The sequence below is a fragment of the Phaethon aethereus genome (assembly GCF_964289735.1).
Source record: "Phaethon aethereus genome assembly, chromosome: 14".
Taxonomy (NCBI): Eukaryota; Metazoa; Chordata; class Aves; order Phaethontiformes; family Phaethontidae; genus Phaethon; species Phaethon aethereus.
This window is the reverse complement of record NC_138590.1, coordinates 13,458,405-13,479,110: the sequence shown is the minus strand read 5'-3', so window position 1 is coordinate 13,479,110 and position 20,706 is coordinate 13,458,405. Positions and strand designations below refer to the sequence as shown.

General features: G+C 54.7%; 1 protein-coding gene across 3 annotated transcripts in view; it reads left to right on the top strand.

The window, feature by feature from the left end:
• The window catches only part of LARP1 (La ribonucleoprotein 1, translational regulator), a gene marked incomplete at its 5' end in the record, with an annotated part of 43,873 nt that extends 23,386 nt beyond the window's left edge, over nt 1-20,487 (top strand). Inside the window, 18 exons of one of the 3 annotated variants that reach the window (XM_082006276.1) lie at nt 6,761-6,822; nt 8,461-8,526; nt 9,314-9,485; nt 10,081-10,212; nt 10,409-10,561; nt 11,247-11,409; nt 11,696-11,840; nt 12,066-12,240; nt 13,119-13,288; nt 13,593-13,952; nt 15,165-15,288; nt 15,920-16,125; nt 16,222-16,328; nt 16,709-16,860; nt 17,157-17,301; nt 17,542-17,651; nt 18,173-18,300; nt 18,860-20,487. In XM_082006276.1, the coding sequence (XP_081862402.1) occupies nt 6,761-6,822; nt 8,461-8,526; nt 9,314-9,485; nt 10,081-10,212; nt 10,409-10,561; nt 11,247-11,409; nt 11,696-11,840; nt 12,066-12,240; nt 13,119-13,288; nt 13,593-13,952; nt 15,165-15,288; nt 15,920-16,125; nt 16,222-16,328; nt 16,709-16,860; nt 17,157-17,301; nt 17,542-17,651; nt 18,173-18,300; nt 18,860-19,081 (2,792 nt within the window). In that variant the 3' untranslated portion in view covers nt 19,082-20,487. Of the gene's footprint in view, nt 1-6,760; nt 6,823-8,460; nt 8,527-9,313; nt 9,486-10,080; nt 10,213-10,408; nt 10,562-11,246; nt 11,410-11,695; nt 11,841-12,065; nt 12,241-13,118; nt 13,289-13,592; nt 13,953-15,164; nt 15,289-15,919; nt 16,126-16,221; nt 16,329-16,708; nt 16,861-17,156; nt 17,302-17,541; nt 17,652-18,172; nt 18,301-18,859 lie in introns of those variants that run through there. The other 2 variants (XM_082006275.1, XM_082006277.1) reach the window with 2 other exon arrangements.
• Between the last annotated feature and the right edge of the window lie 219 nt (nt 20,488-20,706).

Genomic DNA, 20,706 nt, shown 5'->3' with positions numbered 1-20,706 from the left:
GAAGGTCTCTGCAGGTCTGTGCCACCTGTAGGGTGCTGTCTGCAGAGAGACAGGCTCTGCAAGTGTCTTGGGCTGCTTTATCCCCTCCCTGCTCAGGAGCTGTCTTGGGAGCATCAGCTGAGGGATGTGAGGGCTTGAAGATGTGGGGACATGACTCAGGTGCCCACACTCCCAGCCTGGGACGGCACTGCCCCGGCACACTGTATGGAACCTGCCTGTACCCCTGGCCTCTCTCCCTGCACTTTTCCAGGGCAAACTCCCGAGCTCCCGGTGCCTGCCTAGGACACCCAGGTGGGAGTGTTCTCATGCTCCCTGCGGAACTGTCAGATGCCCTTTTTGAAGTTATTTTTAGCAAGTGATCTTTGCAGCAGTTGCAGAGCGTACATTGCAGGGAAAGTGTAGGCAGCTCTCTGCTTCCTTTGCTGTTACAGTAGGGCTTGTAAGGTGGAGCTGTCTGCCGGGAGCTGCAGAAAATTGCTTGAGAAGGCTTTGAGCCACAGTGCCTGCAGCTTGCCTCTTGCTCCTGCTGAACAGGCTTCCCACATGCTTTACCAGCCTGAATCCTGCTCAGCCATGCAGCTTAAGGATTCAGTCTTTTGCTTCCTCTTGACTTTGCCCATTCTACTGAAGTTTTTTCTTGCATGCGCAGGAAACTTCTGATACTGTAGAGGTGTTGCAAGTATCCCTCTTATCTTTGTAAACAAGGCCAGATGCTGTGCTGCCAGCTGGGAGCTGTGAGACCGTATGCTGCAAGCAGTGGGGCCAACTGTGGTTCTCTGCAGTCCCCAGGAGCGGGTGGGAACCCCTGTTGTGGAGATGCCGACTCCTTTATGGCGGAAGATGTCATTGTGCTAACATCTCATTTTAAAACTGTTGGAGAACTCCACCCGGTGCTCCCTTGATTTCCCTCTCCATGCATGTGCCTCCAGCTACAACTGTGATTTGGCAGGAGGTAGAGCTGTAAAATGCTGCAAACCTAGAAGAGGTGCAGTCTGCGTGCCCAGTTTGCCCTGACCCTTGCTGGTTTTGTGTACCTTACGATGTTTTCAGCAAAACGTGAGCATGCCAAGCAGTCAGTGCTATAAATCTCAGGTTTTTCAGCTCATGTGTGGAGCTGCAGAGACAAGTGTTTCCTACCTCAGTCTGGCATTAGCTCTGACACACGGCTGAGGTCAGTGCTGGGAGCAGCTCCCTGGGAGGCAGGCAGAGGTGCAAGCTGCTGCTTGGTCTCTGGGGGTATCTGCACATTGCTCTGCACATAGGGGTGCTATCAAATAGCTCCCTGGGCAGCCTGAGGTCACCTCCCATCTGCCCATGCTTCCCAGCCCTTTACAATAAGGGCGTGTTGCCCACCGCTGCTGTCTCACTGATGAAGAAATGTGTGCATCAGCCATGTGAGGTGGGCAGAAAGCATTTGCAGTGTAGCTGTCCCTCAAGGCTTCTCTGCCCATAACTTCAGGGGTCCCTCCATGGGACAGATTCTCAACAAGAAAAACCTTCAGCCCTGTCTGCAGCAGGTGGGATGCTGGTGGGATGAGGAGGGCTGTTGTTGGCTTGCAGGTCACATCTGGCCTGCAGGTCTGATCCCACAAATGTCTCTGGAGAAGGTGTGGTGGGCATGAAGCTCACCAGCTGTGTCCTGTGATAGCTCAGCCAGGCTCATGCTCCAGATCATGGAGTTTGAGTGTATGGGCAGTGATGAGTGGTATGGAAGAGCCTCTGAATCGATGTCTTGTAGTGGCTGCTGTGCAGATCAGGCCACCCTGAGGGGAGAGCTTGCTTGAGGCCTGGAGGAAGGATAGGGACGGGGTTGGTGCTCTGAGTTTCCCATGTTGGCAAGGTGGGGATACACCTTGGCTTGTTCTCCGTTGGCTCCCTAGGTGGTCTTTGGGGCCAGCAAGGGGATTCGTGCAGCCACAGTAGGGTCCTGGCAGGCTCGGCTGTGGCTCGCTGCCTGCTAGGTCCCTCCTTCTTACTGGAATTGCTTTGCAGGTTGGTGCTGTCCCACCACCTCTGTCCCACCTCCTGAGAGGAGGCACTCTCCTGCCATCCTGGAAAGACTGAAGGAGCTAGCTGTCTCTAGGGGAAACAACTAATCCTCAGGCTGATTTTTCTCTGCCTGGACAATGAGTGTGTAAACAAGTAGTGTGAGTGAGTAGCAGTCCTCTTCAGTGTAAGCTGTCTAATGATCTCTGTCTTCACTCTTCTTAGAAGTTGTCACATCTGGGTGTCCGTTGGTTTCTCAGGATGTTAATGCAATACCTTTTCCTTGCCATGTCATTTTGACTGGAGCACTGTTCCCCCTCTCACTTGCAACCTGTCCAGACCTCCAGGCTGCATGGGGCTCAGCTCACCCTAGAGCAAGTGCAACTTGGGCATTCTCACCTAGAGCCCTTGAAGAAGCATTGCCAGAGCAGATGTCCTGTTGCATTGGTTGTGAGTTGTGGTTCTCATGTGTGCAAGGACTGTCCCATGGAGTGCAGGAGGGAGTGAGTGTTGTTTGGAGACTGTCGAGTAGTGAAGTGGATCCCGTTGGACTGCTGGGCCTGCGGCTGGCTGTCCCACATGGCACCCTCTGGCTCCTGCCAGGGCTCTGGGGAACTGGGGATACCAGTTTGGCTCTTCCAGCCCCAGCAGGACCAGCATGGAGCATGCGCCCCTACCTCTGCAGCACAAAGTCCAGGCTCTTGGCTTCAAAACCACCTTCATCAGCAGTTTCTCCTAGGTGCCAGGCTGTGGGCTGGAGAGGCTCAGGGGCAGGCCGGTTCCTTTCTGTTGACTTGGCTGCTGGGGAAGGAGGGGTGTGCTGTGTCAGGGAGGGACCGTGTGCTGGAGCTGAGAACTCTGCATTCCTGCTGGGAGCCTGGGCTGCCCCAGCTTGTGCTGGGGTGCTCTGAGCCCTTGTCCATGTAGCACGAGTGGTACACCAGCAGCTTTCTTGCTAGAGGTGCAGGTATTTCTGTAGTATAACACCAGGTCTCTGCCCAGCTCTGCAGACTTACTCCACCTCTTCATCTGCCTTCTCTAAACATCCAGTACAAGTTGCATTGGATGTAAGAAAAGGCAGGAAACCAGACTGGTGGGCGTTGGGTTTGGTTTTCTCAGGTAAGATAGTAAATATGTCTCCTAGGCTGAACACAGTGGTCCTATGGCACATGGCCCCCTCATGGCAGGCATGCTTAGCTGTGGAGCTGCTGTCACTCTGGCTGTCTGGTCCTTGTGCAGTGGCTCTTCTCCTTCCTGGTACGAGGCATTTGCTCACCTGGATGCCCCTGTGAGCTTCCCACCCCGAGGGCTGCTGTGCCGCAGCCAGCCGCTGGCTGGAAGGGAAGCAGAAGGTGTCTGCACAGCCTTGCTCTTGGTGTTCGCCGGGTGCATCGGGGCGCAAGCCTCAACAGCCGGCGAGTGCTTTGGCTGTGCCTTGGCCATGGGGAGGAGTTTGCAATGCTGGCATCGGGGCTGCAGTACTCCCACCTGTGCCTTGGCCCCTCAGTTGTTAAGAAATAACCTCCTCTTGGCTGGGCAACCCCACAGGGAAAGGATCTGGTTCTGGCCGCAGGCAGCAGATCAAAACTTGAGACCTGCTTTTCTGTTCCTGGCTGTGCCAGCATCTGCTCTGTGGCCTCAGGCAAAGCTGCTCCTTCCTTCCCTGCCCGCTGTCCCCTTCCCAGTCTCACCACTAAAGTCCCGGCTCCTGCTGCAGCTGTTTTGTCTGTCCCCTTGCACGGAGGGGCCCTGTTTTTTGGCAGGGGCAGTCAGGCAGTGCTGGTGTGGCTGAAAATTACTTACTGCCACGAAATAAATGAAAAGGAGGTTTGTGAAATGCTGGGAGGTCCGAGACATCTGTCAGCAGCTTTTAAGGGCTCAGCTCTCAACCAGGGCAGTATCTGGTATCCCTCGCTAGTACTGCTTGTCCTGAGCTCCTCTGTAGGGGTGAACAACACCCACTTGCTCCCTATTTCCCAGGCTGATGCAGTGACAAAGGGCAGTGGGGTTTTCCTGCAGCGGGGTTTGGCAGGAAATCTTTTCAGCTGTGCACCACAAGATGTGTTGCTGTCTTTGTAGGGAGGTTTTCTTCTGAACCCTGAGCACCTGGATTAGCCTAAATGTGTGTTGAGTGGCTTGGGTTTGAGTTTGGTTTTTTTAAACACTTGTTTGCTAGAGTCTCTGCAGGGAAACATGAAGAGCAGTTTTGAGTTGGATGTCCAGGAGCTTGACTACAGAATCGCTCATGGGTTGGAGCTGGGGCTCTTGGTTAGGCTGGCATGCCCTGGAGAGTGCCAGGCATGCACGGTTCCTGCTCGCCCTGACCCTTGGCTCTGTGCATGGTGTGTCTGTCTGTCTATCTGCTAGCACAGTCACACCATCTCAGTCTCCTGCCCTGGTCTGAGCAGTCTCCACCATGACTTGCAGATCTTGACTCAATCCATGCTGGCGAGAGCCACCTGCAGCCCCCACTGGCGCTGGCCTGGCTGTGCTCCCTGGGGCAGGCTCCCTGCCAGGCTGCAGGGCTTTGCTTTGCTTTGTGTTTTGTCTTCCACAGCGCTCTGCGAATGCTAATTAGTCCTCTCAGCACCTCAGCTAGATAAGGGATCCCTGTTCCTATCTTGCAGATAAGGAAAGCAGCAGAACTTGTTTCAAACAATCTCCTCCCTCCCCCGCAAAGATGATAGAGTCTGTGGCACCCACCCCTGCAGCCTGTGCCCCTGCATCCTCTTTCACTAGAGGTTGTGAGGGGGCCTCTCTCTGACCAGTCCCCAAAAAAGCGCAAGAACATCTATGGCCAAGAGGTTCCTGTACTGAAGCAGCTGAAGGAAAGGGCTGGACGCCATTGCTGTGAACCCCGAGGCCGCAATGCGGGGGGAGCAGGTGCCCAGTTGGGATGCTCATGGTGGGAGAGGGAGCCCTGCTTTCCCCCAGCCAGGGAGATAGATGCTTAATCAGGCTGCAGAGCAAGTTTTTTTCCACAGTGCCAGGCATGTCAGCGCTCTTGGAGCAGGCAGGAGTGCTCCATACCTGTGGAAAACTGGGCTGGCTGTGGGTTTGTGCTGTAGCACTTGGTGCCTTTTGAAGCTATATTTAGTTGGTGACATCTGTGGGTGTTGAGTGGAGGGTTTGAGGGGCTATTCTGAAAGCACTCGCTCTTCCTACACAAGCAGGAAAGTTTAAAAGCCTTGTGGCAAGCTTTGTGCCATGGAGCTGGGATTCTCAATGAAGTGCACATGGAATAAATGAGGGACACCTGGGACTGCTGCTGCTTGTGGTGGGAGGCAGTGCAGGTGGGCTGGGGAGGTGCTGGGGAGAAGAGGGGGGATTTGGAGACCTAGCTGAGAGCTTTGGCTTTCCTGGGGTTGGAATCCCCACTCAGGAGCCTTAGGGAAGGGAACCAGGGAAGTGGAGCACATGTGGCTCCATCCTGCAATGTCTGACTCTGCCTTATTGACACTTCAAAGCCGCCAGCTCCGAGCAAGGCTGGGCCGGGAGGATGAATCACAGGTTTCAAGGCTGAGAAGGGGACCGGTTTTGATCATCTAGGCAAAGTTGTCCTGCCTTACGCAGGAGATCAAAGCCAGCTTTGAGCAGAGCGGGTAGGCTATTCTGGGTGTTTCCTGGGGCGTCCCCAGATAGCCTCTGCTGTTCCTCAGGGCTCTTCTCTCCACCTCCCTCCCACCCTTGCCCCCTACCCCAGTCAGAGGTACTTTTCTTTTAAACAAAGCCAGCAGAGTCAGCAGAAATGCTTGCTCCTGCCAGGTGTGTGGCACCTCGCACAGGCTGCCCCTCGAGGCGGGGGCCAGCGGGCTCTCCTCTCCCTGCAGAGCACTGCTGTCATGGAGGAGACCCTCACACCTGGTCCTCATGGGGCTGGTTTGTGTTAGGCAGCAGTGTGCTGCTCTGTTGGACTCTTGTGTGTGCCCTGCGTGAGCCTACTCCTCATCTGGAGACCTTGCAGCCAAACCTGGGATGGAGAAAACAAGTCAAATCGGTTTTCTGCTTGTAAGGAGGTGGTGTGTGAGCAGGAGCCAAGACAGGCCATGGCGGGCCTGAGGTCTTGACTTGCTGCAGGTCTTGTGTGAGGCCCATGGTGGTGTGAACCCCAGCAGTTGCTCTCTGATACCCTAAAACACCCCAGAGGCACTCAAGTGCCTGAATACTTTTGGCTGTAGCAGGATTTAGGCACTTCCCAGATCTGGCTCCTTCGCTCTGTACGTTCCCTCTCATGAACTTGCTGCCCCATGCTGGGATGCACTGGAGATCAAAGCACGAGATGAGCAGCGCCTGTGTGCTGCAGAGTTGTGTGTCCCTCCATTGCAGCCTTCCTCTGTTCCCTGGGGGGGGCTGGCCACATGGGCGCAGTGATGGGCCTTGCCTGTTCAAGGGCATGTTTGTGTTGCTGTGCATAACAGCAGATCAAATTCTGCATGGCTCTTTACAGAGCGAGCTGAAGTTCTCACCACCCCTCCTCCCTGGCTGGCAAGGCCAAGTAGGGAGGGCTGAGCTAAGTCAGGGAGTGCCTTCCTGCAGCGGGACAGGGTTAAAGGTCCATTTCTTGGCTACCTGGATTGATCAGGAGTCATCTGATCTTGATGGGATCCTTCTGACACCCAGATCAGAAGCTGACTCTGTTTTCTGTTCACCTTTTCCGCTTAGTCCTCCTGTGCTGAAGAGGGAGCTGGCTTGCTTCCCACCTGCCTCCCTCCAGAGCTAACACTTCTGCAACTCTCAGCTGTGTTTTAACAGCTTTGTTCTCCTCCTCTTGCAGAACATACAACTCCTGCGAAAGTGGTGAGGGCTGCCAACCCAAGACAGCGGAAGGGAAGCAAGGTAAGGCTGTGCCTGCTCTCCCTCTTGCCGGCCTCCAGCTTCTGGTGCAGTTGTCAGCACTGCGTGAACATCTTGAGGGTCTGGTGAGCAGACTGCTTCCTTCACAAGCCTGGTTGTGGAGGGGGTTGACATGCTGGTCTGGATGCTTCCAAGAGTGTGGAGAAGAACATCTTGATTCTTCATATCCTCTTCAGTGTTTTAGTGGTCTTGCATGCTGCCTGGACTGGTTTTCTGCCCAGCTAGGTGAGGGGAGACCTTCTCTTCCTCCCTCTTGCAGGGAGGCACTTGGAGTGTGGTGCTGGATGTGTAAAGCCTCTACCCTGATGCCAGGGACATCCCAAGTCCCTTGTGGGCTTAGCCAATGCTTTGCAGTGCAGACAGGGTGGTGATGTGATACAGCACCACTGTGTGAGCAGGTCCATTCTTCCCTGTGCAATCTGTTCTTTACTGGCACACGGAGAGCCAGGGTAATTGATTTCAAACAAAGAGACTCCTTTGGAGGAACTGGGGCAATCTGTTCCAGGGAATCAACATGTGATGGAGGGGCAGTTTTTTCTAAGGATGTTGCATGCAGCTGGGGCACAGCTAGGGACATGGGCTGTTCGTGTTGGCTCCCAGCAGCCAGTGAAGATGCATCTGACACTTGATAGACTTCCCTTATCTGTTCCATCTCAGGGAGAGGAGGGCCCTTGGGGATGGAAGGTGCTCCTGTTTGTGAAACAGGCATAGCCCTGTACTGGAAGTGCTTTTCCCAGGAAACCTGCCTCCTGGGGAGAGGAGTATGGCACCTGAATGTAGAGATGTGATCTCCTGGGGGACTCGGTGACTCCAAATTAATTTAGAAATAATAACCTCACAAGGGCAAGGAGGAGTTTCTCTGCCCAGGTAATCTTAAACTCAGTGCCCAGGCACAATTCATCACGTACCTGGGCAGCTGTTGGGGTCCTTTGCTCTGTCCTGCAGGTCCTCTCTGAAACCTGGGAGAGGTAGAAATGATGGTAGTGGCAAGGTCACATACTCAGCAGAGAAGTGACTGGTGACCATGGGGTGTCTGGAACAAGGAAGCTCCCATCACCATCAGATACCTGCTTGAATTTTCCCACCAGTTCTACTATGGGATCACTTGCTTTGTTGTTGCCAGCACTTGGTTGCAGTTGAGCACTTAAGTGAAGCTGTGCCTGGCTGTAACCTGCCACTAGGTGGAGGCATCTTCTTTAATGGGATGTAGTTGCTTCAGGTGGATTTAGGTTGCTGAAAGCTGTGTCCAAGGGATGGTGCCTATGATGAGCGAGTTATCCCAGGCAACTTGGTGCCAAATGCTGCTGCTGGGGCAAAATGTTTGGTGGGAGCTGAGAGGCTGATAGCTTACAGGGCTAGTGGCAGCCTCCTTACAGTCCCTGATAGACATAAACTTATCTGCAGTTACTTGGGTTTAATTTGGGGGCCCAGTTTGGGTGGGGAGAGGGGCTATGTATATGCGGTTTGGGTGTCAACCCCCAAACCTCCTGGGGACAGCCATCTGCAGAGCACTGGTCAGGGGTGGTTGTGACAGTGTAACTGGAAGGGCTTCTGGCTGCTGAGGCAGGGAATGGCACCTGCAGCTTGTACACTAATGAGACCTTTCTCTTTGGATACAAGGTTGGTGACTTCGGTGATGCCACAAATTGGCCAACACCTGGAGAAATAGCGCACAAGAGTGTCCAGGTGAGAACACAAATTCGCTGCAGTGAGCAGGATAAGGCCCTTGCAGACCTCCCCATCCCTCTGGAAGTACTGGCTGAGCTAGGCCATTTGGGGCACTGAGTGTCAGCGTGGAGGCAGCCAGGAATAGCGTGCAGGAGATTTCCTTTTAGGGTTGCACTGTACATTGGGCTCCCTCCCTCAGTGCTATTCTGGTAGCTTGGAGCCCAGTCTAAACCCCTGGGCTGGGTGAAGCAGGTAGGGGAGCCCCCAGATCCACTCTCCTCAGCGCTGCTTCGTGCAAGAAGTGGCCTGGGCGAAAGCCAAGACTTCCATGGGAGAAACTGAAAACAAGTGAGGAAGGGCTGTGTGCATGAGGGGCATGGCCTTCCTCTCCTGCTATGGACGTGGATGTCATTGAAACCTTTCTATTTTTGGATGCTGCTTTGCCGGCTCCTGGCTGGCTGTCAGGGCATGAGGGTCATTCACCCTTTTGCCATTGGCACAGTCCTGTCCCTTGTAGACACCCCCATCCAGGAGCACCAGGCCTCCCTGGCAGTCCATCTCGGTAGCTTCTGTGCCTGGGGCTTGTGTCTCAGCTTAGGCACTTCCCAGCATCTGTAGAGCCCCTTGTCTTGCTCAGACATAAGCCTTTCCCCAGGAACAGAATGGCTCTGGGAGGCACAGAGCAGGGATGCTTCCAGACTAGGGCAGGGTCCTCCTGTTCCTGCTCCTGCTGGGACAGCTGGGGTCTGCCTCCAGCTCTTTTTCTCATACTGCTCACATCTTTCTTGCACTGGTGTGTCTCCAGCAGCCGCATAAAGCACCATCCCTCCGGAAACTGCCTGTCAAGAAAGACATGAAAGAGCAGGAGAAAGGGGATGGGAGTGATGGCAAAGAGAGCCTGAAAACCAAATCGGATGAGTCTGGGGAGGAGAAGAATGGTGACGATGACAACCAGAAGTCAGCCCAGAAGAAGAAAGGTAAGGCAGGAACTGGTGAGGACAGTTGCCTGGGCTCAGCTTGTCTCCCCCTCTGTGACCCACAGCCAGGTGGAAGCATCCACCACTTTCCCTGGGGGCCTTACCACAGGACATGGTCCCAGCATGAGGACAACTGTGGTGAAAAGGTGTTTGGATTCAAGGGGGAAAAGTGTCATGTTGTTGGGACCAGGTGGAGCAGGCCCCAAGTAGTCACATGGGTCTGTGTGTCTGGGGACCGCGGCAGTAGTCTGCCCTCTCACCTGTGTTCTGTGGTGACACGGAAAAGCTGCTGACTGTGGGTTGCATGGGCTCAGTCTGGCTTGAGCCTTGGTGGGCAGAAAAGGGCAGAGGAAGGACAAATGCTGTGAAGCAACAGGGGAGTTTTGTGTCACATCCCTCCATGCCTGAGAGTCCTGGTCAGAGCCTTTCTGCATCCAGTGAGGCCTGGAGGGATGTTTGAGGACAGTGTTGGTCCAGAAGGTACCCCTGCTTTCTCCCCTCCATGTGTGGGGGCTATGTGGCAAGAAGGGGCTGGCAGGGGAGGAAGCAGATGCTCTGTGAACCTGTGTCACACTCAAAACCTATCCTTTTGCAGGCAACAAACACAAGTGGGTCCCTTTGCAGATAGACATGAAGTCAGAGGTGCCTAGGGACAAAACGGCTTCTCGGAACAACCGGCAAAATGAGCAGCACAGGCACCCCTCCAACAACCGCAGTGAGCTCAAAGGTGGGGGCTTGGGCTGGGGACCTGCTCTCCCTGCCCTGGCTGCTGGGCAGAGCAAGCCCTGATGCCCAGCCACAGCATCGAGCCGGTGGGCATGCTTCCTGCGTTCAAAGGGCTCCGGGTGCAGTGGGCTTGCTCCAGGGAGGTCCTTTCATCCTGTAACACTCCTCCTGACTCTTTTTCTCCTCATCTGCTGCAGGCTGGCACCCAGACAACAAGCACGAGCGCAGCTGGCAGGACCACGACGAAACCTCCAGTGTGAAGAGCGAGGGAGGAGCTGTGCGAGGAGCCTTCAGGGGCCGAGGCCGGGGCCGTGGCAGGGGCCGGGGCCGTGGCAGAGGAGGTGATCACTGTGACAGTAGGGAGAGAACAGGGCGTGTGTGTTCTGTTGAAGTGTGTGTGTGTGAGACCTGGGGTTCCAAAGCAGGCCGGGGAGGGCAGAGTGCCGTAGGCATACGGGGAAATATTGTGGCAGGTCATCTAAGCTGATAAGTTGAGCTGCTTTTAATAAAAGCAAATTATTATTCTTAGTATTTTAATACAGGCAAATGTCTTTCCGCTACTCAGGCCAAGCTCTTCCACCTGTTTTGTGCCCCTTGCAGTACCCCTGCATGCAGGAGTTGAAGCATGCTTTGATACTCTATGTAGGCTTTGTTGTTGTGAGAGCCAAGCAGGAGTCTTGGCTTAGATGGGGAAGAAGATCTGCACTGATATTTGGCTGAGCACTGTCTGTGACACAGCTTCAGTGTAGGGCCTTCATATGTCACCTGGGCTGCCCAGTTGCTCCTGGTGAAGAGGGTTCCTGGCCTCTCTTTGGCTTGGTTTGTTGAGGCTTCATTGGGATCCCTTCTGTGGCAAAGGCTGAGAGCAGGAGGATGAGGGGTGGGGGTCAGTGGTGCCCCATTGTGGGCTGCCCTGGGGGCCCCGGGAACAGTGCAGAGGGAGCTCTTTGTGCAGGAGTCTTGACTCCATCTGGCAGCGCAGCCTGTCTGTCTGATCCCAGGGGCTCTGTGCTGACCCTTACTGGCACCCCACAGGGCACTTTGACTACCAGTATGGTTACCGGAAATTTGAGGGCTCGGATGGCTCCCGCACCCAGAAGTACGCTAGCAACATCACTTACTATTTTGACAACATCAGCAGCGCTGAGCTCTACAGTGTGGACCAGGAACTGCTCAAAGACTACATCAAGCGGCAGATGTAAGCACCACCTCTTCTCCTTGTCTGAGCATTGATTGTTGGTGGGATGTTCACAGATGCCCTCCCTGGAGACTCCATACCTAACCCCATGGGTAGGGTTCGAGCTGAGGTGTATTGCCTCTGTGCTATGGAGTTTACAGCACCAGCTTGCCCCAAGTCTGGGCTCCCTAGGCTGTCAGTCTTCAGCTTTGAAGTAGCAGAAGTGTGTGGGGGAGTTTATTTCCTCTGGGCATGCCCTGAGGAAGGTGGCTTGGAGCTGCCTCTCACTGACATGTTGTCCGTACAGAGAATATTACTTCAGTGTGGACAACCTGGAGCGAGACTTCTTCCTGCGTCGCAAGATGGACTCTGATGGCTTCCTTCCCATCACCCTGATTGCCAGCTTCCATCGGGTGCAGGCGCTGACCACCGACATCAGCCTCATCATCAAGGTGAGAGTAAGGAAAGATGAACTTCCCTTCTTGTTCTGCTTCTCGCCACCCCTGTCTGAGGCCTGTTTTCTAGATGGGCTATGACTGAGATGCAAGTGGAGCATTCCCTGGTCCTTGGATGTCCTCACTCTTCCCTTTGGTCCTCCTAGGGAGGAAGGGCTGGGGCCGAGCCACTCAACGTGCCAAGGCAAGGCCCTAAGTTAACTGGGTATCACTTGGTTCCAGGCTCTGAAAGACAGCAAGGTGGTGGAAATTGTGGACGAGAAGATTAGGAGAAAAGAGCAGCCAGAAAAATGGGCTCTGCCTGGCCCACCTATGGCAGACTACACACAAACAGACTTCTCGCAGTTCATCAACTGCCCCGAGTTTGTGCCCCGGCAAAGCTTCCAGAAAGAGACAGGTGAGCAGTGGGGGAATATGGAGGAAAGTGTGGGATGCAGTGTTGGTATTGCAGCAGGACTGAGACCCTGAGAGTCCGGAGTGTTTTTCAGGGCAGGGTTCTGCCATTTGCTTTCTGCTAGGTCGTGGGAGCTGGTATTGGCTCTGTCGCCAGACCCCCAGATCACTGCTGCCCCCATATGTGGGGAAATACGAAACGGACTGAGCCTGTGGCTTTTCCTTTATGGAGGCTGAAGGGATTTAGGGAGGGTCCTGCTGGAGGTCTCTTGGCTGTGCCTGGAAATACTCTGCTACTGCTGGGCAGAGCAGAGGACACTGAACTCAACTTTTCCTTAATGAGTGAGGAGATACTGGGCACAAATGGGACAGCAGGTATGGAGCTGTCAGCAGAGTGCTGGGGAAGGGTCTGCTGTCCTTTATGGGCTGCCCCCTGCTCTTGTCACTCTATCCTGTGGGGGCTGGCAGGAGCCCAGGACTGGGCCTGAGAGCCTAAGTGGAGGATCCTCTTGGTGCTCTTGTAAGCCTTAGTTTTGGCAGGAGAAGATCTGCTCCCACTGGCTCCAGGCTGTCTTGGGAAGGTTTTCCTGAGAGCAACAGAGTCACAACCTGCTTTAGGGCTCTGTGTGTCTGGGATAGTCACCTGCAGAGCTCTGTGGCTGCCACTGGCATCACAGCCTTAAAAGGACACTTCCTTCCCCAGCACTTGTGGACAATGTGTTGGTAAGCCTCAGCCACTGGATGCTAGCTGGTCCTATAAACTGTTCCATGCTGCCAAAATAACTTCCTCTTCAGTCAAGTACTTTAAGTACGCACACCCCCCCCCCCACCCCAGTCTCCCTCCCTCCCTCTAAAGCACCTTGTGGCTCTTGGTGGCTCTAGAGTCTGCTCCTGGCTCCCCGCGTCCTGCTAGCCCGGTCCCCACCAAAACAGAGGAGGTCAGTAACCTGAAGACGATGCCCAAGGGCCTGTCTGCAAGTTTGCCAGACCTGGATTCAGAGACGTGGATTGAAGTGAAGAAGAGACCTCGGCCCTCTCCAGCCAGGCCCAAGGTAGGTAGTGCTGTAGGACCTGCTGGGGTGGGGCTCTCCCAGTTGACTGGGTGACTTGAATCATAAGCAGGCAGGTTTCAGATCAAATAAGGTCTGCTGGTCATGGGAGTGATGTCCTAGTCTCTCCTGGCCCCATCTGACCCCCCGGGAGCTGCTCCTCAGTGGTGTAAGTAAGGTGTGCTCCCCAGCTGGGCAGCTTCTGGCTGCAGTAAGGAAACGAGGGGCAATAGTTGGGTCTCCAAGCAGTAGGCTTGTGTCGCTATGTGGTCTTTACCCTGTGTCACCCTTGCCCTCCTACCTGTAGAAACCAGAGGAGTCAAAGACACCGCAGCAGCAAAAGCAAAAGGACCAAGATGAACCCGAAGAGCTAGACTTCCTCTTTGACGAGGAAATGGAGCAGATGGATGGCCGCAAGAACACCTTCACTGACTGGTCAGACGAAGACTCGGATTATGAGATTGACGATCGGGACGTGAACAAGATCCTCATCGTGACACAGACGCCTCCTTACCTGCGCCGGCATCCTGGTGGGGACCGGACTGGCAACCACACATCCAGGGCTAAAATGAGCTCAGAGCTAGCCAAAGTGATCAATGATGGGCTGTACTACTACGAGCAGGACCTGTGGACAGAGCAGTTTGAACCAGAGTATTCACAGATCAAGGTGAGAGCAGCTGATCCAAGAAGGGGAGCGCATGTGGGGTGCAGGGAGCCTCGTGTGCAGCAGGCTGGCCACCTCATTGGTGTGTGGCAGAAAGGGCAGTACAGTGGGTTACGGCCCACTTGTGAGGTAGAGCTAAGCTGGGATTAGTGCTCTTGCAGAGCTTGGGGTTCCTGGCTCCTAGTGTCATCCTCTGCTGTATCGGGGATCAACACAGCTCTGTAATGTGGTGTAAGGCTGCAGCCAGGTAAACAAAACGCCAATAATGAGGTGACCTAGAACATGGGGCCCATTGCTCTGCTCTCTGCCGGGGCCTTGGCAGGCAGTGTCAGATCTATGGGGGGAACTGGGTGTCTGCACTGTCTGTAGTGCCCAGCGCTCCATGGCATGGTCCCTTGGAGATCACACTGGGGACAAGTTCACTGATGGCTTGGCTGGGCTGGGCTTGGCCTGTGCTCTTCTGTTTTGGTGCCAGTTTGCACAGACTTGGGCTTTTTATAGAAAGTCCATCTGCTGCTTTGAGTCCCAACATGGTGACTCTTAACGGTCAGGGACTTGCCTAGATTCATTTAGTGATGGAAGCTATTTTGGGGGTGAGCTGAGATGGCCCGTCGGAGCTACCAGCTGGGCTCAGTGTTCCCACGTCTGGTACCTGCCACCTTGCTGAAGCACTGCTGCTCTCTGGGGTGGCAGAAGCTGAGGGTGTGAGGAGAGCAGGTGACAGAGGGGACAGTGTGTGCTGGGGGTATGGGCCCTTCAAATACATGGGAGTGTTGTGCCCCACTGCTGGTGTGGCTGCGAGAATGCAAGGAGGAGGCTCTAGGGACGCAAGAAGGTGCCAGGGGCAATGGGGTCCTGGCCACACATGGCTTACTGAGCTTGCCTTGAACCTTGTTGCACCAGTGCTGACCTGGGAGGGTAAAAGACTGAAAGAAGCAAGCGATGGTTAGTGGAGCTGCCTTGTAGGATCCCTGAAAGCTTGGGAGCAGCAAGTGGCTCAGATGTGGTCCATGCAGTGCTCAGTTTTCTGTCTGCTGCATCTCCCCTTCCTACCTCTGTGCAGCATGTTGCCCTTTGGGCACAGAGGCCCTGTGGCTGTACTTGGTGCCCAGCGTTGTGGCTGTTGCAGAAGCAGAGTGGTGGCCATGATGAGCTGATGGGATGAGGGGAGAAGAGGGCAGTAGGTTGCTTCAGCATCTTCCTCTTTCAATGCAGCAAGAGGTGGAGAACTTCAAGAAGGTGAATATGATCAGCAGAGAGCAGTTTGACACCCTGACCCCAGAGCCCCCTGTGGATCCAAACCAGGAAGTCCCTCCTGGTCCCCCCAGGTTCCAGCAAGGTAAGAGATGGGGGCATGAACAGGTGGGACTGAATTTGTCCCTATTCCTTCTGGTGAGAGGTTCTCAGAGGGTGGGTAGCAGCTGAGGAGAACGAATTGGGGCCACAGGCATGTGGGGTTATCCCTCACAGCGCAATACTCTTCTAGCTGTGTGGAGCCCCGGAATGTTTTGGGGCTCCAGAAGAGGAGGCCCAAAAGCAGGGGTGTCCCAGTTGAGTGAGGAAACTTTGGCAGACTTTGATGTAATTCCTTGGATGTGACTTTCCTCTTGGACCCTCTCTGAGTATCTGGAAGGCAGCTGCCTGCTGGGCCTTGCTTGCCTGTGTGTGGTGCCTGGTGCCCTGTTTTTCTCCTGGGGATGGGGGATTTGTCACTGCTGTTAGCCACTGGGAAGCAAATACCTTGTGGGATCCCTGGAAGCTCAGTTCTTGGACCTACTGCTAGACTTTGGGCTATCTGGCCCCGCTGGTGACAAGCTGGACTTGAAGCTGCTTGTCTTGGAGAGCCTTGGATGTGTCCTTGTGTTCTTGCCGCCACCGCTTCCTATCTGCCAGATGGGTGTCCCTTGGCTGTAGTGATGCTCCTGTGCTCAAAGCTCAGCCTGACCTGGGGTGGGGGTTTCTCTCTGCAGTACCTACAGATGCTTTGGCTAACAAGTTGTTTGGAGTCCCTGAGCCTTCAACCATCGCACGGTCTTTGCCTACGACTGTACCAGAATCGCCCAACTACCGCAATGCCAGGACCCCCCGGACCCCTCGCACACCTCAGCTGAAGGACCCAACACAGACGCCTCGGTTCTACCCAGTGGTGAAAGAGGGCAGGACGATAGATGCCAAGGTGGGACCAGGGCTGGGGTGTGGGAAGGGAGCTGGGGTTTCCCCGCTGGGGCATGGAGAGGAAGGGGACAAGTCCCTGATGCACCATGTCATGCAGACTCCGCGGAAGAGGAAGACGAGGCACAGTTCAAACCCGCCGATGGAGTGCCACGTGGGCTGGGTGATGGACTCACGGGAGCACAGGCCCAGAACTGCCTCCATCAGGTACTGAAGACAGGCATGTGGGGTCACGGAGGAGCCAGAAATGGGAAAGGGGTTAAGTGTGGGAAGGAAGGGGAAAGGCAGCATCTGGTCTTGCAGGGGAGGTCTCCTGTTAGGTGATTGCAGAAAGGGCTGGGACCCAACTTGTCCCTCCTGGAACGAGCTGAGGAAAGTCTGAAGCCTTGGAATAACAAGATGAGACTCGGTTGGGAACATTGGTTCCCTTCGTAGAACCCATGGCTCAGGTCCCAGACCCAGAGTAGGCAGTCACAGGGAGCCAGTGGGACCAACAGACAAGTGCCGCAGTGTGGAGCATGACTGCATGCCACTGTCAGCTGGGTCATGCCAAGGAACAAGGGTTGACGGGAGTCTCTCATGCTCAGCTCCAGCCCCTCGGAGGGGACCCCAGCTGTCGGAAGCTACGGCTGCACCCCACAGTCCCTGCCCAAGTTTCAGCATCCTTCACATGAGCTGCTCAAGGAGAATGGCTTCACGCAACATGTCTACCACAAGTACCGTCGGCGCTGCCTTAACGGTAGGGATTGCCCACATTGAGGGGCATGGGGCAGGGTGTCTGTGCTCCGCTGCGTCTGGGGGCAGGGTACATCAGCAGAGCGTGCACATGGAGAGAAGCAGGGTCCTACACGGCAACCTTACTGGTAGCTTTTGTTTCCCCAGTCTGTGGTGAGCACTAGCTGTGGCTCCGGGTGTCCAGCTGTGGGGCTGGGTGTAGTTGCAGTGCCACAGGGCCCTTGTGTACACAAGCCCCTGTGCAGAGCTGGCTCCCTGGGAGAGGATCTGCCTTGTAATCATCCTCTCTTCCCAAAACAGAGCGGAAACGGCTGGGCATTGGTCAGTCCCAGGAGATGAACACACTCTTCCGGTTCTGGTCCTTCTTCCTCCGAGACCACTTCAACAAGAAAATGTACGAGGAGTTCAAGCAACTGGCTGTGGAGGATGGGAAGGAGGGATACAGGTAGGAGGGGAGGGATAGAGTGGCCTTTCCTTGGAGGGGAGGGGGGGAAGAAGGGTTCAACCTTTTGCAGTGCTCTCTGCAAAACAAAGGCAGCATCTCTGCCTTGCTGAAAGGTAGGACTGGGCCACCCTCAGTCACCTCCTGCTGCTGCTATGCAGCAGGGCTCTTTGCCTCAAGAGCCTCTCTGCCTGGGTGTTGCCTCCAGCAGTGTCTGAGCACCATGTGCTGCTCTGTTCCCAGGTACGGTCTGGAGTGCCTTTTCAGATACTACAGCTATGGGCTGGAGAAGAAATTCCGGCCAGACATATTTAAGGACTTTCAAGAAGAGACGATCAAGGATTATGAAGCTGGTAGGTGGCTCCTTTGGCCTCTCCTGGGGTTGGCAGTGATGCTACATGGCTGCTCCTGGGCCTCTTCTCATGACTTTGAGGAAGCCATGTGATGCTGTACGTTAACATGTGCAACAGGAGTCCAGATGGATGTCGTGTTCCTCGCTTCATAGGAGAGGGCTGAGTGGGCGCTCACCAGCGTGAAGGCTGCTGCGGGGATGGAGGTGGGCAATGTGAGGCTGCAACTCCCAAAGCATTTCTCTAGAAGCACAAATTCCTCTAGGAATTCTCAAGGCCCTGCAATGGTTGAGCCTTGTCACCACCAGGTCATCTGAGCCTGGGAACTTCCCCCGTCAAGAGGGCTGCCCAGTCCTGATGCAGGTTGCTTCCCTCCAGGTTCTCCATCTTGCCTCAGTTGTGCCCACCCCAGTGGGACAGGAGGGTCCATGGGGCAAGCAGTGGGGAAGCCTGGAGGAAAGGGTTCTGATGTCTGGTTTGATTTTTGTCCTGCTAATGTCTGGTTTGGTTTTCTTCCTTTCCAGGACAGCTCTATGGGCTGGAAAAGTTCTGGGCCTTCTTAAAATATTCCAAAGCCAAAAATCTGGACATTAACAGCAAACTGCAAGAATACCTCAGCAAGTTCAAGCGCCTCGAGGACTTCCGAGTGGATGTGAGTAGACACAATGCCTGCACCACACTGATGGCCCCTGCAAACACCTGTCGGCCCCCTCCAGGGAGGGAGGATTTTGGGGGTGCGGTGCCAGGCAGGGGAAGTCAGTGACACCTAGTGTCATGCCCTATCATTGCAGCTGGGCCAGGAACAAGCTGCAGGGTTTGAATATTGCAAATCCACTCCAGAGCAGCTCTCTGGGGAATTGTATGAACCCATCTTCCTTGATGAGCAGAGGAAGGTGAGCCTTGATGGCTTGAGTGGAGCCAGCACTTTGTGGAGCGTTGGTTCCTGGACTTCTGGGCTGTGCCGCTGTGTGGGAAGGAAGTGCCTAAGAGTGAGTTATCACCCTTATGCTTCATTGGAAGTCAGTCTGTCTTTCTGGCAGCAGTAGATGTGGAGAGGAGGGCAGCTGTGTGCTTGGGGCGAGTATGTGTGTTCCTTGTGGGTCAGAGAGAAGTTGCAACTGGAGGTTAGCAGGAAGGCTGTTCTCTGGTTGACGAGGGAGGGCATTGCATTTGAAGGAGGCTGTGCTGATACTGGGATGCTTCTCTTCCAGCCACCCATGGGGGAGGAAAGTGGACACAAGAGATACCCTACGACGTCAGGGGGAGATGGCAGGAAGCGCTACCCATCCCAGTCTTCCAGCAAAACGGTCAGCCAGTGCCCCTCCAGCCAAGCCCACGCCTCGCCCAGCCAGCCTGCACAAGAGGATGCCAAAAACCTGAGCCAGCAATCCCCGGCCCCTTCAGCTGTAGAATCGCAGACAGTGGGGAAGTAGAGAGGCTGCAGCGTCTGCATCCCACCAGGGGACGGGGTGGGTTGGTGGGGGACTGGCTTGGAGAAGGGGAGACGTGAAGGGGTGGGACAGGAAGGGAGCTGGAAGGTGGGCGCCCAGGCTGCTGGGGAGAAACTTCAACGCACATGATTTTTTTTTTTTTTTAATTTTTTTCTCTTGTGGCTGGAAAGCAAAGACGATCTGCATCTAAAACACCATTTTGCTATTACAACCCTGACCGGAGCCAGACCTGCTCCCAGCAGACCTGCCCTTTTCTTTCCCTTCCCTCCCCTCCTGTGCACACACTCATGTCTTAGTGTCTCTTAAAAAACAAATGTTTTGGCTGGGTTGGAAAGGGGAGATTTTTTTATTATTATTATATATATATCAAGTTTTAAATTATTGCTAGAAGTTTGTCTGGATTTACCAAAACAAGTCTGCTCTGTGCAGCCCCCATGACTCCCCTCTGTGTCCCCCCCCTCGGATCGCAGGGCAGCCTGCTCAGGAAGCTCGGAGGAGCGAGGTTCCCTGATGGGGGGCCGAAGCCGCAGCGTGTCACAATGCTGCGGAGCCTCTGATCTCCGTGACCTGGCTGACGTCTCCCATTCCACATACGGCGGTGCCTCTCCGCTGTCCACCGCCGCAACAGGAGCATCACCCTGTTTGTCCTCCTGGTCCTTCCTTCCCAGCGTCTTCACCTCCAGCCTTCCTGAGGGTCTGGCTCCTCTCCACCCACCTCTCCCTTCCGTCACGGACAATTTGGAAGTCAACCAAAGGACCTTTGCCAAGGCTAGGCTTGTTCTGACTCCTTCCTGTGAGGATGGCTGGTGGGAGGCTGGCAGGCACCTGGACTCGAGCCTGCATGGACGGTGTGCCCACTGCCCCAGGAACGCCCATCACATGCAAAGACAGGACTTTGCTGAAGGAGGTTTTTTCTTCCTTTTCCCTTGGAAAAATGAAACAACAATGAAACCCATAAACCCCTCTAAAACAACAACAAAAAAAACTCTTTGAAAAGACACATCTCCCTTTGCTTTCTTCCTTGGAAATATTATTGAAGAAAAAAAAAAACAAACAAAAAAAACCACAACAAAAAAAAACACACAAAAAAAGTTGCCTTATGGTGGAGCTGGACCGGGGAGGCTTGCTGGCTTCCTGCACCCTGGGGCACGCTGGGCTCTTGGTCCTCCTGGCCCAGAGACTCCTCACAGCATTGCTGCCAAGCTGATCTTCCCTGCGGCCTTTCCTCTGACCCTGCAGCTTGCTCAGATGCCCCCTCATCTGTCGCAGAGATACCCTGCCAGCCCTGATTCTTGTGGGGGAAGGTGTCGAGGGCAGTCAAATCCAAGACTTGTGCTCACGAAGTAGTTGAAGCCACTACGTTGTGTATTATACCATTGTAGCATCCTCCCCACAATGGTGACTGTACGTGCTTATGCCCTCGCTTGGACCCCCGTGCCCTCCCCGGGCAGGCTGGAGCAGGAGGTTGGTCTGCTCTGTGCCTCCAGCCTGGTTGGGAGGTGAGCAGGGAGATTTGTCACAATAGCTGGAGAGACTGGCCCTTGCTGTGAGCAAGGGGGAAGCCTGATGCGTTCCAGGTGCCATTTAATGCTGTAGCTTGATTGAGG